Source organism: Streptopelia decaocto (genome assembly GCF_964273445.1).
Source record: "Streptopelia decaocto genome assembly, chromosome: 1".
Taxonomy (NCBI): Eukaryota; Metazoa; Chordata; class Aves; order Columbiformes; family Columbidae; genus Streptopelia; species Streptopelia decaocto.
In genome coordinates, this window is record NC_138663.1 from 145,312,698 (window position 1) to 145,325,216 (window position 12,519).

A 12,519-nucleotide genomic window follows, 5' to 3' on the forward strand; every position below is an offset into this window, starting at 1 on the left:
CATTGTCCGGGAGGCTTTAACTTCCTCTTGTTGCAGTTCCATTGTCAATGTGCCTGGAGAATCAACCCTCCGACGTGATTTCCTGAGACTGCAGCAGGAAAACAAGGAACGGTCCGAGGCCTTTCGAAGGCAGCAGCTGCTGCAGGAGCAGCAGCTCCGCGAGCAGGAGGAGTACAAGAGGCAGCTGCTGGCAGAGAGGCAGAAGCGCATTGAGCAGCAGAAGGAGCAAAGGAGGCGGCTGGAAGAGGTACAGACAAGAGGCTGGAGCTCAGGGGGTGAAAAAGCCCCTCTTCTGCTTGTGTTTCCCATTCCCGCACCCATTTAAAGAGTTCCCAGTAGCCCCAGCACATCTCAGGAAAGAAAACGTGCAAATCTACTGGCAAACATAGGGCAAAGCACTTAAATCCATGTCTGGCTACTTGAATATGAGCTGACTTCCAAAGCGTTTGAGTATCCAACAGCTCCTATGGAGGCAACACGAGCCAAAGCTGGGTTGTTTGAAGGTATTTGGGGGAAGGCTGTGTCTTGGTCTCTGTTCCAAAGAAGAGGCAACATGTCTAGACTTTAGGTAGCTGTAGAGAAGGGGAGACGTTAATTATTCCCAGATGGATTTTTTTTCTCAACATTACTTTTTCTGGGGCCATGACATGCTTCAAATTTCCCTTTAAATCTTTCTCAAACATCTCTGTTTGGCACTCATTCATGGTAGGAAGAAGCCTATTTTTTTATCTATTACTCTCTCATGCATAGTAACATGATGACTAAAAGCCACCTAGATTTATGAATATGATTTATAAATCAATGTTAAAATGATATTTCTGCGAAAATTACAAATATGTACATCATACTTTTGTGATATGGTAAGCATGCAATTTGCATACATTACCAGAAGATAAAAGAAAATGAATGTACAGGTACAATATTGTTCTGTCATACTTTTCACCTCCTAAGATCTCGTGTGCATTTGTATATATGTAGATGGAGTACACAGTGTGAGCTGCAGAGGTAGGAGGATTTCAAAACAGTTCTCTGGGCCAGAGCTGGGTATGACACAGAGCTGAAGTGAAACCGATCCTCTGGCTCCTCAGGAAGTGCAGGGTCAAATTCCAGTCGTCCTTAAATGACCTCTTGCTTGAGTCGCTGTTTCAACTGCTCGCTTAGCAGTGATGGAAAAACTACACCCAGTCAGGTTTTCCAAATCCTGGTGATGTTTAATGAGGACACAACCAGGACCAAATGTTGATTTGCATACCATGACGTGTTTACGTAACAAATAATACAAAATTCCAAATAGCTTTGAAGGTCACATTATGCTCTTTATCCGTCTTTTTCAATTAGCAAGTGAGTTTAGTGCTGCTATGAGAGGTTGGTAGCAAAGATTGAGCCGCACTTGAAGCCAGGAGGAGAGGGACAAGGGCAAGGCATATAAACTCCATTTCTCTTCTTTTTCTTCCCCACCCTTCTAAGATCGCCAAGATAAACATCATAGCTCTTGCAACTGTTTTTAGACTCTGTAGTGATTTTGTGGGGGTAGCAGATAATAAAAAGAGGCTAGGAAAAGAGACCATGAGACAATATGAAAACAATATTCACATTGTCAAAGGTGAGCAAAAGTTGAAATACCACTTAGCCTCTAAATTTTTTTTTAGTATGAGAATCAATTAATTCTTTTAAATGCCTCTTTAACCTCCACAGTTCTGTAGGTGGTACTTCTTTGATGAGGAAAGAGGTTGCGATTAAATTATCTAGGTCATTTAGCTTTAGTAATCAGTGCAACTCTTGAAAATCTGGAATTCCTTTTTAAAATACAGGAGATGCTGCTGCTAGTAGTAAAAACAAATCAACACACCTCTCTGCTGCACAGGAATGAACTTTTTGGGGATGTTGCAGAAATCGTAATTTATTGAGCAATTAAAGGGCACTTACCTGAAAGATGTGTTTAGTCAGTCCTGCTTTTTAAAATACAAACCAGAACTAACAACTTCAGCAACCACAAGATGGCGTGTAGTGTAGGTTGGTGTTTTAATGAATAAGGTTACACAGTAAACCATGTAAAGTTTGTAAGGGAAAAGCTTTTACCTTTTATTGAGACTTCAACTTGATTCCCTTTGAGACATAAATATGAATGAGGGGCTATGAATGTTTCCTTTTGCAGGTGATGGGGTGGTCATATTGTTCTTAAAGTTAATTAAAAAGAAGACTCACACTGAGCTTTCAGAAGAACTCCGTTTGTTGGATCATGTGTTGGAAAAATGTATGATCCCAAGTGATTTTTAACAAAACAACAGCCAAAACAAGCTCTTTAAGAGGGGGGAAGGGTGGTAGACACGTATTTAGATAAACATCAGTGTTGTGACACAATTGAAGGCCAGAATATTGAAATGTTGTCACTTTGTCCTTAACTCACCCCCCCTGTTTTCATGAAGCCAGTAAACAATGAAGAGCCTGGTGATGTGAGTTAAGATTAGTCTCAGGCATTGAATCTCTGGGCTTCCATCACTGTGTTGATGTTTTCACCAAGCCCTGCTTTCTTGTAGTTTTTGCTTGTGTAGAGTAAGTGTATGTTTGGATATACCTGTTTAACATTCTTTGGGAAGAATTTTATGCATTAGATAATCTCCCTGAACAATTTGCTTATATTTCCCCTCCTTCTGCCCCGCTTCAGCTTCCTAAATTAACATTGAGGGCTTGTTCTTACAATGCTGGCACAGAGCCTAGACAGTTTTGACCGAGACTGCAACAGGAACGGTGTTTAGGACATCTGCCAAAAACTGTAATTCTCAGCAGTATTAGAGAAAAGATTACTTTTTAAAAGGCATATAGGTGACTTCTAAAACTCATTTTTGGGGAAACCTTATGATTTTTTTATTACTGAGGAGGTAGAAATGATATGTGGTCAAAGTGCAGAGAATTACCTGAAACATTTTGGGAAGTGGATTGCATATCCTCACTCCCATCCCCCTTTTAAAAATCATACATAGATTAGTTGCGTAAGTATCAGCTATGTGTCATGTAAGTGTTTAGATAGTTAAAAAAGGAAATCTGAGCTGTTCCAGGCTGTTCTGACATAGGCCCGTGTTTCTCCTCAGTGGTGTGGAGACACAAGTGCTCAGTGTGATGGGTATGGAAAGACATTTGAATTTGTACTTTGTGATATTGAGTCTGGTTTGGGAGATTCAGAATTAGCTGTAGTGTAATCCCATTCTGTTTGGACTTCTGTAGTCCAGGATAACTTCATTAAATGACATCTCTGTCCCTTGTTATGAGAACCTAAGATGGATGTTTTGAAGTGGTCCGTTGGCAAGTAGTACGGTCCAGTAGAAGCAGATTTGTGGAGCACAATAATCAAAGTGCTGAGGACCCACAGACTTCATGTGTTTGAAGACAGGAGGAGTTCCTTTGGATTAGCTGAGGTCTAGACTGTGTGCCTGCTTGTGGTTGGAGTGCATCTGCCTTTTTAATTTCATCCAAAAGGAGTGGCTGGCACTCCAAGACACCTTCAAAATATGAAACAAATCCTGGTAAGTGGAGATGATTGGATGATTCACTTCAAAAGAGCACTGCTGATCTGAACCAAGATGCTAATGCAGGTGTACCTGGAGGCAGTTTTTGCCAGGGCTTTGTTTCTTTTATGGAATGGGAGATTATCCGTATCTGATTAATTTGAATTGCTTGCAGTTTGGCTGGTACTGAGTAAGAAGTTCTACTTCTGCTTCATCTCTGGTGTGGGCAAAGCAAAAGTCTGTTTATTAATCTTTCCAATCCTTTTGCTAAACTGATACCAGCTACCTAATTTTTTGTGAAAGAAATCACTATGTATTTATCAACCTTTGTCTGAATATAGGACAGAGTAGTAATATTTTATGAATATAAAATTAGAAGGTCTGTATTTATCTTCAGCAATTCACTGTATGAAGGAAGTCCTGAATTCATTGGTGTACACCAGCTGCATGTGTAGTTGCATTGCCCCCTCCTGGTAAATCGTGCTCTACTGCATGGTCTTCCAGTTTGGAGGTGTCTGGTACCATTACAAGATCATCATTAATGCACCCTGAACCTGGATAAGGAGCCAGAGTATTGACACTGTATTTTCTGTGTTTTGTTTTTTTTTTAATTGTTGGCTTAGTAAATGCTGGTTTTGTGAAGTGCAGTAATTTGAGGCTGTCTGGGCTCTGTCAAAATTCTATTTTGACATCTCTGAAATTTCTTTGAAGAGTTCCTGCCCTTACCTTCTGGTTAACAGTTAGCTCCTTGAAAATCAGCTTTTCATCTGACGTGTACAAGAAAGTTGGTAATACCATATCCAACCAAAGAAGATCTGGATATGCATCCATAGTTTCACTTAATCCAGATCTATACCTGCTGTCTATTGGGTAACAGTGTTTTACATCAGGCCTTTTTTGGAGTGTGTGATAGAACTTTAATATCTAGCAATCATGATTTATTAAATTTAGAAGCCCAGGTTTTATAAATAGAATTGACATGAGTTTTAACTAATGGTTTTTACCTGTCTCACTCTTCTCCTGTGGGCAAGCCTAAGGAACGTGGTGACGAGGGCTTTGGTGTGTCCTCATGGAAGAGCTGCTAGAGGCAGTCAGGAAAGCAACTTTGTGCCAACAGAAGGGTGATAGGAAGTCAGCTGAAGAGCAGCTTCTGAAGCCAACTTGGGTCAATGACAGGTTGCCACCAACCAGCTTTGCCATCAGTTTGACAAGGTGTAGACTAGGATGCGAGAGATGCTTGTCACTGTAGGTTTCCTTTCTCTGGGCTCGTTAAGAGTAAATTCCACTTTACTAGTGGCCAGTAGTTCAATGTTCAGGTTTCAAAGGCCACATGCAAAGGAGGTGAAACTTCTCTCTTATGGCGAGGGCTGGAAATAAGTGGATCGTGTGGGGCGTTTTTGTGGGTATTGGTGGTGCCGGGTGCCTCCCTGCCCACCCACCTGGTGAGGGGCTGAGGTGGTGTCTGATGGGAAGATGGAAGCGATGCTGAGAAACCCCATCTCTTTGTGTACTTTGGAGAAAAGACAATTGTGCATTTGTGCTTTGGAAACTAGACTTGAATGCTCACTGGTGACAGAGGATCCTTCTTCTTCTTTTGCTGTGTAATAAACATCTGCTGTCAGTCCTGAGCTAGCACACTGGCTCACAGTTTGCTTAAAAATCTCATATTTTAACAGCTGATTATGTTTATTTCATGATGCCATGGGAAATAGTCTCTCTTAGTCAATTTGTAGCTTATTTTTCTCATATTAAGATCAGATTTTTATAATTATTGCTTATTACTTATCCATTGATTTGAGAAATGATGAATTTGTTTCGTCTAAAAGACCTAAGCTGTACCCATCTTCCTTGTAGTGAGAATTATGCCATCCCAAGACCTGCAATATATCCACTTAACAATGTCAACACAATATTGTTAGACAGACAGGCTTCATATGTTTAAGAAGTGTTTGAGCTGATAAATGTTCATATTAACAAGTCAGCAGTGTGCTGTCTCTTGCATCCTCAGGGCAACAGAATTATTGTACTTCGCATCTTAGTTTTCTTAAACAAAGAGCCTGTCAGACTTGATTAGCCAAGAGGCACCTGAATATATTGACTTAAATATAGAAAATGTTTGACACAGATGCGTATATTCAGAAATAAAAGTGCCTACTTAATCCTTTTACAGTGCTTAAAAACTGAAGGAGGGGGAGCAGTGAAACCTATGAAATGCACCGCGTGCCATAGCTGCCTTGCAGCACTTTTGCTATTTTTATATCTACATTCATCAAAGCGAGCTTGCTTAAGCAAGAGAGAAAAGGCTGGTAGATGCATTTAGTTGGGAGAGGAGAGGCAAAAGCAAGGAAGCTGTGTTTCTGACGAGACAGAGAAAATGTGAGGGGAAAAAAAGAGCTTTTCCCTTGTAGCATGGGAAGGTGGTAGAGAACTGAGGAAGGAACGCTTCATAGTTACAGAGTGGCTGTGTTCCAACAATGGTCTTCAAGAAAGTTGCATCTTTCCCCAAACTGCAGATATTTAAAGAGTATCGGAAAGCAGCCTGTTTTATTGCAGTACTACTAATTCTTAACCATCTTTTTTGTTCCCCCAATGTTTCTTCTCCACGGTCATGTCAGTATTGATTCCAGAAGATGGAAAAGGCTGTTGAACTTCCAGTTACTTCATAGTCATGCAGGGTAATGTGCCAAACAGAGAAAGCTCATTCCGTGAAGTAACACAGGGAGTGTAGATTGGCCTTTGCTTTTTCAGTTGAGCACAACTATGAAACACACACCAGTAACTGGATTTTTGAACCCAAATAAAAGCTTAATCTGAGTGCTCTTGCAAGACTACTTGGAGTGCCTTAAGACTGGAGAACCTATGGCAGCTTTGCTTCAACAGAAATTGGTGATAACATTAACTTTAACCTAAATGTTCAAAAGAATAACCAGTGTAGGTTTTCATTTTGTTCTTGGGATTAAATTTGAGTGTGCTTTTTTTGGTTTAAATTTTTTCATTTTTTTAGCATATTATAGAAATCTATAATGGAAGTGAATGCTGTAGAGATATTTGCAGTTGATGGTTGAACAGGAGACAGCTGGGTCTTTTGACACTTAGGCAGTTGTGGGAGGCTGCCTGGGATTTTGAGGTAGGTGGAGTAACTGGATGCTTCTGTAGAAGCGCAGGAAGAGTTGGTCACGACTGTATGGGCATTTAAAATGTCTCCTCTGAAGTCATACATGGGGCTGTATAGACATAAATGAGTCAGTTCATGCTTTCTAGAGCTGTTCTCCAGGTCCTTTCCAGACTTGAGCAGACTTATCAGCGCCACTTTGTATTTGGGTCATGCATGAAAGCTTATCTGTATAAGTGTAAAAGCATAGCTCTGCTGTTTTCCTTCTTTTACATATAGGTGCTTTTGATGTTTTGGGAGGGGCTGAGGTGCTGTTGGTCAGCCTTCCTTCTCTCTTAAGCAAAGTTTTGGGCAGTGCCTTAAATCACACTTGGTTGTTGGGCCAACACCACCAAATTCTTAGCAGACCATGATGTGTGTTAAGAGAGAAGCTGCTTATGGAAAGCTCAGATAGTTGTCACTTGAATGTTAGCTGATTAAGTGGGGCTGATAATTCCCTTTTGGCAACATTTAAATAATGTGTTGAAGTCAAGAAAAGTGTCATTCTGATTAAGATTTGGGTTGAACAGTTGTTCAAAGAATGAGATTTCAGTGTGAGCCTCTCTTGAAGAGCAGCAGTGAGCTTCCACACCTCAGTTGTCAGGAATATGGTACGTGACTTTGTGTGTGTGCATGAAGAAACCAGAGAGAGTAAGCGAGGCTGCTTTTAGGGGTAGTTGTGTGCTGGGTATGAGTTAGTTTCCTGGTGGAACACTTGCATAAAATGTTTTGTCACTCAGTTGCAGAGCTTGCCAGTCCTGGTAAATCCTTCTCTTCACAGTAGAAAACAACCCCACCTCTTTCTTTGATAACAACAAAAGTAAAACTTTGTGGTTTCTTTTCCCTTTTTGTAGCAACAAAGAAGAGAACGGGAAGCTCGAAGGCAACAAGAGCGTGAGCAAAGGCGGAGAGAACAGGAAGAAAAGAGACGTCTGGAAGAAATGGAGAGAAGGCGTAAGGAAGAGGAAGAGAGAAGAAGAGCGGAGGAGGAAAAGAGGAGAGTAGAAAGGGAACAGGTGAGTCCATGATACAGATATATGTGCAATAAGTTTGTTTCTTCTAAATTCTAATTTGATTTTTAAAAAATTAGTAAGCCTAAAGCAGCTTTAGAGACAACGTAACACTGACCCTTCCACCTTTGTTGTCTCTGTCAGCAAACGCACTAACATAGATCATAGGGCTTTATGGAAAATTCTGGCAGCCTCAATATTCCCTCAAAAAAAAGAAGTCTTGTTGCAGTACTCATTCTAAATTCAGCTCGTGCCCCTGAGCTGGCCTAAAACCATCAGAATTGGCAAAATTGTCACTGGGGCTGAAAATCGTTTCTAGGCTTGTCTTGCTGTATCAGTGGTTCTTGCAGGACATGCCCCTGTTCAGAAGGCCTCCCAGAGAAGGGCAGCTCTGTTGCTTGTCACCTTCTGGCACCCAGAATTGGACAGAGGCTCGTCATAAACTTTGAATATTCTGAATTTGAGATGGAACCTTTGAGCTGCAGAGGGTTTTCCTGCTTAAAACCTAAATATGCAATATCTTTCTCTTACTCTGTCTGTTTAAAATCAGCTCTAATAATGTATGCCAGTTCAGGCAGCAAGTGTATCTTAAGTTCTGTCGGTGTGCCCTTAATACGTTGAAAGTACAGGTGAGAAACCTTTTAAACTGTGACATTTGGCTGCTATATTTATGCATGAAATCTGCATGTTTAAAGTCCTTTAAAAACTTTAATCACGGCAATAATCAGGGTAATAATTACTGTGCACGTACTGCAAAATACTGATTCCAAAGAAAGGGCCAAAACTACCGTCCTAGAGGCTGACTGTAAATTTCCTATTAACTTTAGGAATGCTGGTTTTGGCCTGATATATCTTATTTTTTTTCTTTAAGTAAAATCACTGTATTTGAGATCATTGATGATCATGTTACTGGGGAATTTTATTGTGTTTTTATATATTTCAAAGATTTTTGAGTCAAAAGGAGAGAAGACTAACCAATGGGAATAAATATACGGAAAATCTCTAATTACAGCACAGCAATTTACTTTGGGGCAGACACCGGGTATTCCCCCAGCTGCTTTTTAAACTGTTGAAATGCTAATTATGCACAGTGCCAATAATGACAAATGGTTAATGGATGTGGCCAAGCTGAACCACTCTGAATTTACATTTTTTTTAGAAGAAAAGACATGCCCCCTCTTAGAATTTTTGTTAACCCAAACTATGGCTCAGCCAGTGTGCATAAAAAATATAGTCTATCTCATCAGTCTGTCACAAGACTTTCTACCACTCCCATCACTGTATCACCGATTCATTAATTTATTTATGCATACACTGTAAATATGTGCGTGTGCTTGTGTGTGTGCGCATGCACATGTTACATACTTCCATTAATTGCATGATAGGACGTTATCAGCTTGGGTTTGGTGCTTCAAGAGTTTGAGTTCTTCCAGGGGGTCAGGCGAAGCGGCGGGAAAACCTCTCGACGTGTTGAGGCTGCAGGTGAAGTGATGGCTAGGTCGCAAGAGCAAGAGAGTTTGGTCTAATATCTGTTTCCTGGTGGATGTTTGTTTGTGTCATAACCATCCCATAATTCAGCAAGGCTGGCAGCGTCTGCTCAGGAGAAGCTTCTGGTGAGGGCGGCAGGGGAAAGGGCAGGGCAGGTCCCAGCTGCCCTGGGCAGAGCCCTTCTTGGGGAGCTTGCTCCAGCTCTGCCGACACTACGCCTGGCTCTAGCTGTTGCTAACAGTTCATCGCACCAGCGCAACAAACTAATGTTTTAATACAACTTGCATGTGACTTTGTGTTGGCTGTGTTGAGTCAAGACTTGCTGTGTTTTAACTTTCCAAAAACTTTCAAGTGCATTTTGCTGCTTCTTGAAACCACTTCCAAAATACATAAACGAGCTCTGGCCCATGCCGGCAACATTTTGAGGAGTCCAAATTTCAGAATGGAAGGGGCCAAAATCCGATGCTCAGGAGGCAGGGCTTCCTAAATTGTTCTGCAGGCACTAATCCATCCTGAAGTGTGTTTCTCGTTAAAGCTGAACTGGGGAAGTAGCGTGTGGTGTTCCACCCAGGGGGTTCTGATGCATTCCTTTTGAATAAATTTATTGCTGGGTAATTTCTATGTGACAGGAGTATATCAGGCGACAGCTAGAAGAGGAGCAGCGGCACTTGGAAATTCTACAGCAGCAGCTGCTCCAGGAGCAGGCCATGTTACTGGTAAAGCACTGTATCTGTTTTGTTCAGTAGCTATAGGATCCATTTATCCGGCCAGTCCTAGGCTTCCCTCAGTCAGGCACAGCTGCACTGACAGTATGACAAAAAAGGAGCTTGATTAAAAGGCCATTTATGCTAGTGTCGTGGGCTGACAGGCACATATGAGAAGTGCTGTATGGTCACACTGCTTTCTGGGCAATAAGAGGAGGCTTTATGTTAAAGTGGAACAGTTCTGGTGTGGTGGTCGAGTTTCTGAACAGACCTTGGCATTCAGTGAAGAACTAGCGTGCTTATGTTGCAGATCAAAAGCACACATGATACATAAATCCACCCTGGGATACAATGGCCTAGTGTTGGTCTAAATCATTGTTTTATGAACTTTACACTGGATTTAGTATAAAAACCTCTTTTTCTTCCTTTAATAAAAATCAGTTTTGACATAACTCTCCAAATCATGTCAGGCTTAGCAGCACACTCTCAACTTTACCAACACGAGACACATGCCATATTGGTCTAACTTGGCTCTTGGCTACACTTTAACAATGAAATTTAAAAAAAAAAAAATAAAAAAGCAACAATAACCAGAAAGGTGCATTTTTAACGGGATGGATAGGGACACATCCGCCATACAGTCAATGCTATGTCTTGAATTACTCGCACGTTCTCTCAAAGGAATACAGATGGCGAGAGATGGAGGAACACCGGCAGGCGGAGCGACTCCAGCGCCAGTTGCAGCAGGAGCAAGCCTACCTCCTGTCGCTGCAGCATGATCATAGGCGGCAACAGCAGCAGCAGCAACAACAACAACAACAACAGCAGCAAGAAAGAAATAAACAAAGCTATCATACCCCTGAGCCAAAACCTCACTATGAGCCTGCTGAAAGAGCGCGTGAGGTAAGTCCTGCATGTGGGCAAGAATTTGCTACCTGCTCCTCTGCCGCTACCTGTTGGCATCATGGTGACTGGGGTTCTGCTATATTACAGTGGGAGGCCAGAGCGCTGTTCGTAAAGGGCAGGATTTTTTAAATGTTGGCCACTGGTTTCCAAACCCGAGAGGTATTTCTGAGTACTGCTGCTGCAATCATTGAAGTTCAGAGTTTTGAGGTATAAAGGGTGGAAAGAAATTCTGGAAGGTTTTAGAAGCATCATGTCAGGAAGTTAGTCTCACTTCGTGAGACATGTTTTCACAGGAAGCATTGGTGCAGTTGGTGATCTGTGTTTCTGGCAAGTACTGGTGATTGGAAGTTGGCAGGCAATTGGAAATTATGGACCTATGAGGGGTGCTTGCACACAGAACCTGTTTACACATTTGGTGCCTTAGCCCATCCTCTTGGAAATTACCTTCTCATGAACACAACCCTGAATTTCATTAGTGTCATTTTTGAAGTATCAAGTATTCTCTTCTGAGCTCATGTCCTGCTCTTACAAAACTCTGTGGTGCTGCCTTCTTGGACCTCAGGCACTCACGAATCGATCTGAAATCGTCAGAGTGCTGTTTCTTTCAGTGAGTGGTCCCCTGTCTTAACTGTTCCACGGACAACATTGCTTAGCAAGTAATTGCCTCTTTGATGCATACTTGGCTCACTTTCAGCGGTCTTATTCTTATGTTTCCCTGGAGCACCATACTGCCCACAAACCACTAGACTGGGCAATACTGGTCAAGGCTCTTAATAGCATTCATCACCAGCATGTGAGAACTAGGTAAATACATTTTGGAACAAGAACAAAAAAAAAAAAAATCCTTGGGGCTGTTTAACATTGTAAAATAGCTTTCATTCCACCTTTGTCCAGTAGTGCTTCATTGCCTTTGAAGTATTGCTGTTTGGGCTTGGTGAGCACAAACTAATTTTCTTGTAGGTGCTGTTGTCCAACTCTTCATAAACCATCTTTGTGCTATCTTATCCATTCGTCTTGGTGGCTGAAGTATCTGGTATGTCTCTCCCTGCTGCAAGAAGCACAGACTTGTCCAATATGTGGTGGTGCAGGCTTGCAACCAGCCCTCCTGTCCTTGCTCCTGCCTTGCCTCAGTGAAAGCACAGTGCCAGTCCAGCACTCCTGTCCAACCTGAAGGCTGGCTTTGGAGAGATGCAGAGCTGTCTCTGTTCCTTGTCTCCCATTTTCCTTTCAAAGTTGGAGAGGAACTCCTGAAGATTCGAAGTGCTACATCCTTTAGCAGAACCATTGACTCAGCTGTTTTTCTGTTGTGGTCTTTTTCTTTTGTGATTGCTCAAGCTAGAAGGAGTAAAGTGAAGGCACAGAAAAATTGTGTTAGTAGTCAGGTCTTCCAAGAAATTGCTGTGCATGTGTGGTAGAAGCATAGCCATCATATCTTGGTGCCTGGCAGTGGGAGCAATACCAGTTAATCTTAAAAGCAGGCATTAACTCTAATGTCATTCTTGACATTGGAGTTGGAGTGAGCATTCTGTGCCTCATGCTTTCAGATGTAGTACTGTCCAGAGAAAGTCTCCATCTGTGGAGATGTTGACCATCAGGATGATAAGCCAAAGTGGCAAAATCTAATGACGGTTAGGGGTTTTCTTCAAATTACAGTGACAATGGGGATGTAAGGAAAGGGACTTCTAAGATTGGCTCTGGGAAACAGAGGGGAAGATCAGAGCAAGAAGTGAGGCTTAATACCTTTTTCTGGTCCAGAC

The 12,519-nt window shown here is 41.8% G+C and overlaps 1 protein-coding gene across 9 annotated transcripts in view; it reads left to right on the forward strand.

Annotated features, from left to right (window-relative positions):
- Window positions 1–12,519, forward strand: part of MAP4K4 (mitogen-activated protein kinase kinase kinase kinase 4) — a 164,110-nt gene that overhangs the window by 118,467 nt on the left and 33,124 nt on the right. For 7 of the 9 annotated variants that reach the window (XM_082072911.1, XM_082072912.1, XM_082072915.1 and 4 more), the window contains exons 12-15: window positions 37–247; window positions 7,509–7,670; window positions 9,782–9,868; window positions 10,538–10,759. In XM_082072911.1, the coding sequence (XP_081929037.1) occupies window positions 37–247; window positions 7,509–7,670; window positions 9,782–9,868; window positions 10,538–10,759 (682 nt within the window). The remainder of the gene's footprint in view (window positions 1–36; window positions 248–7,508; window positions 7,671–9,781; window positions 9,869–10,537; window positions 10,760–12,519) is intronic. The other 2 variants (XM_082072914.1, XM_082072919.1) reach the window with 1 other exon arrangement.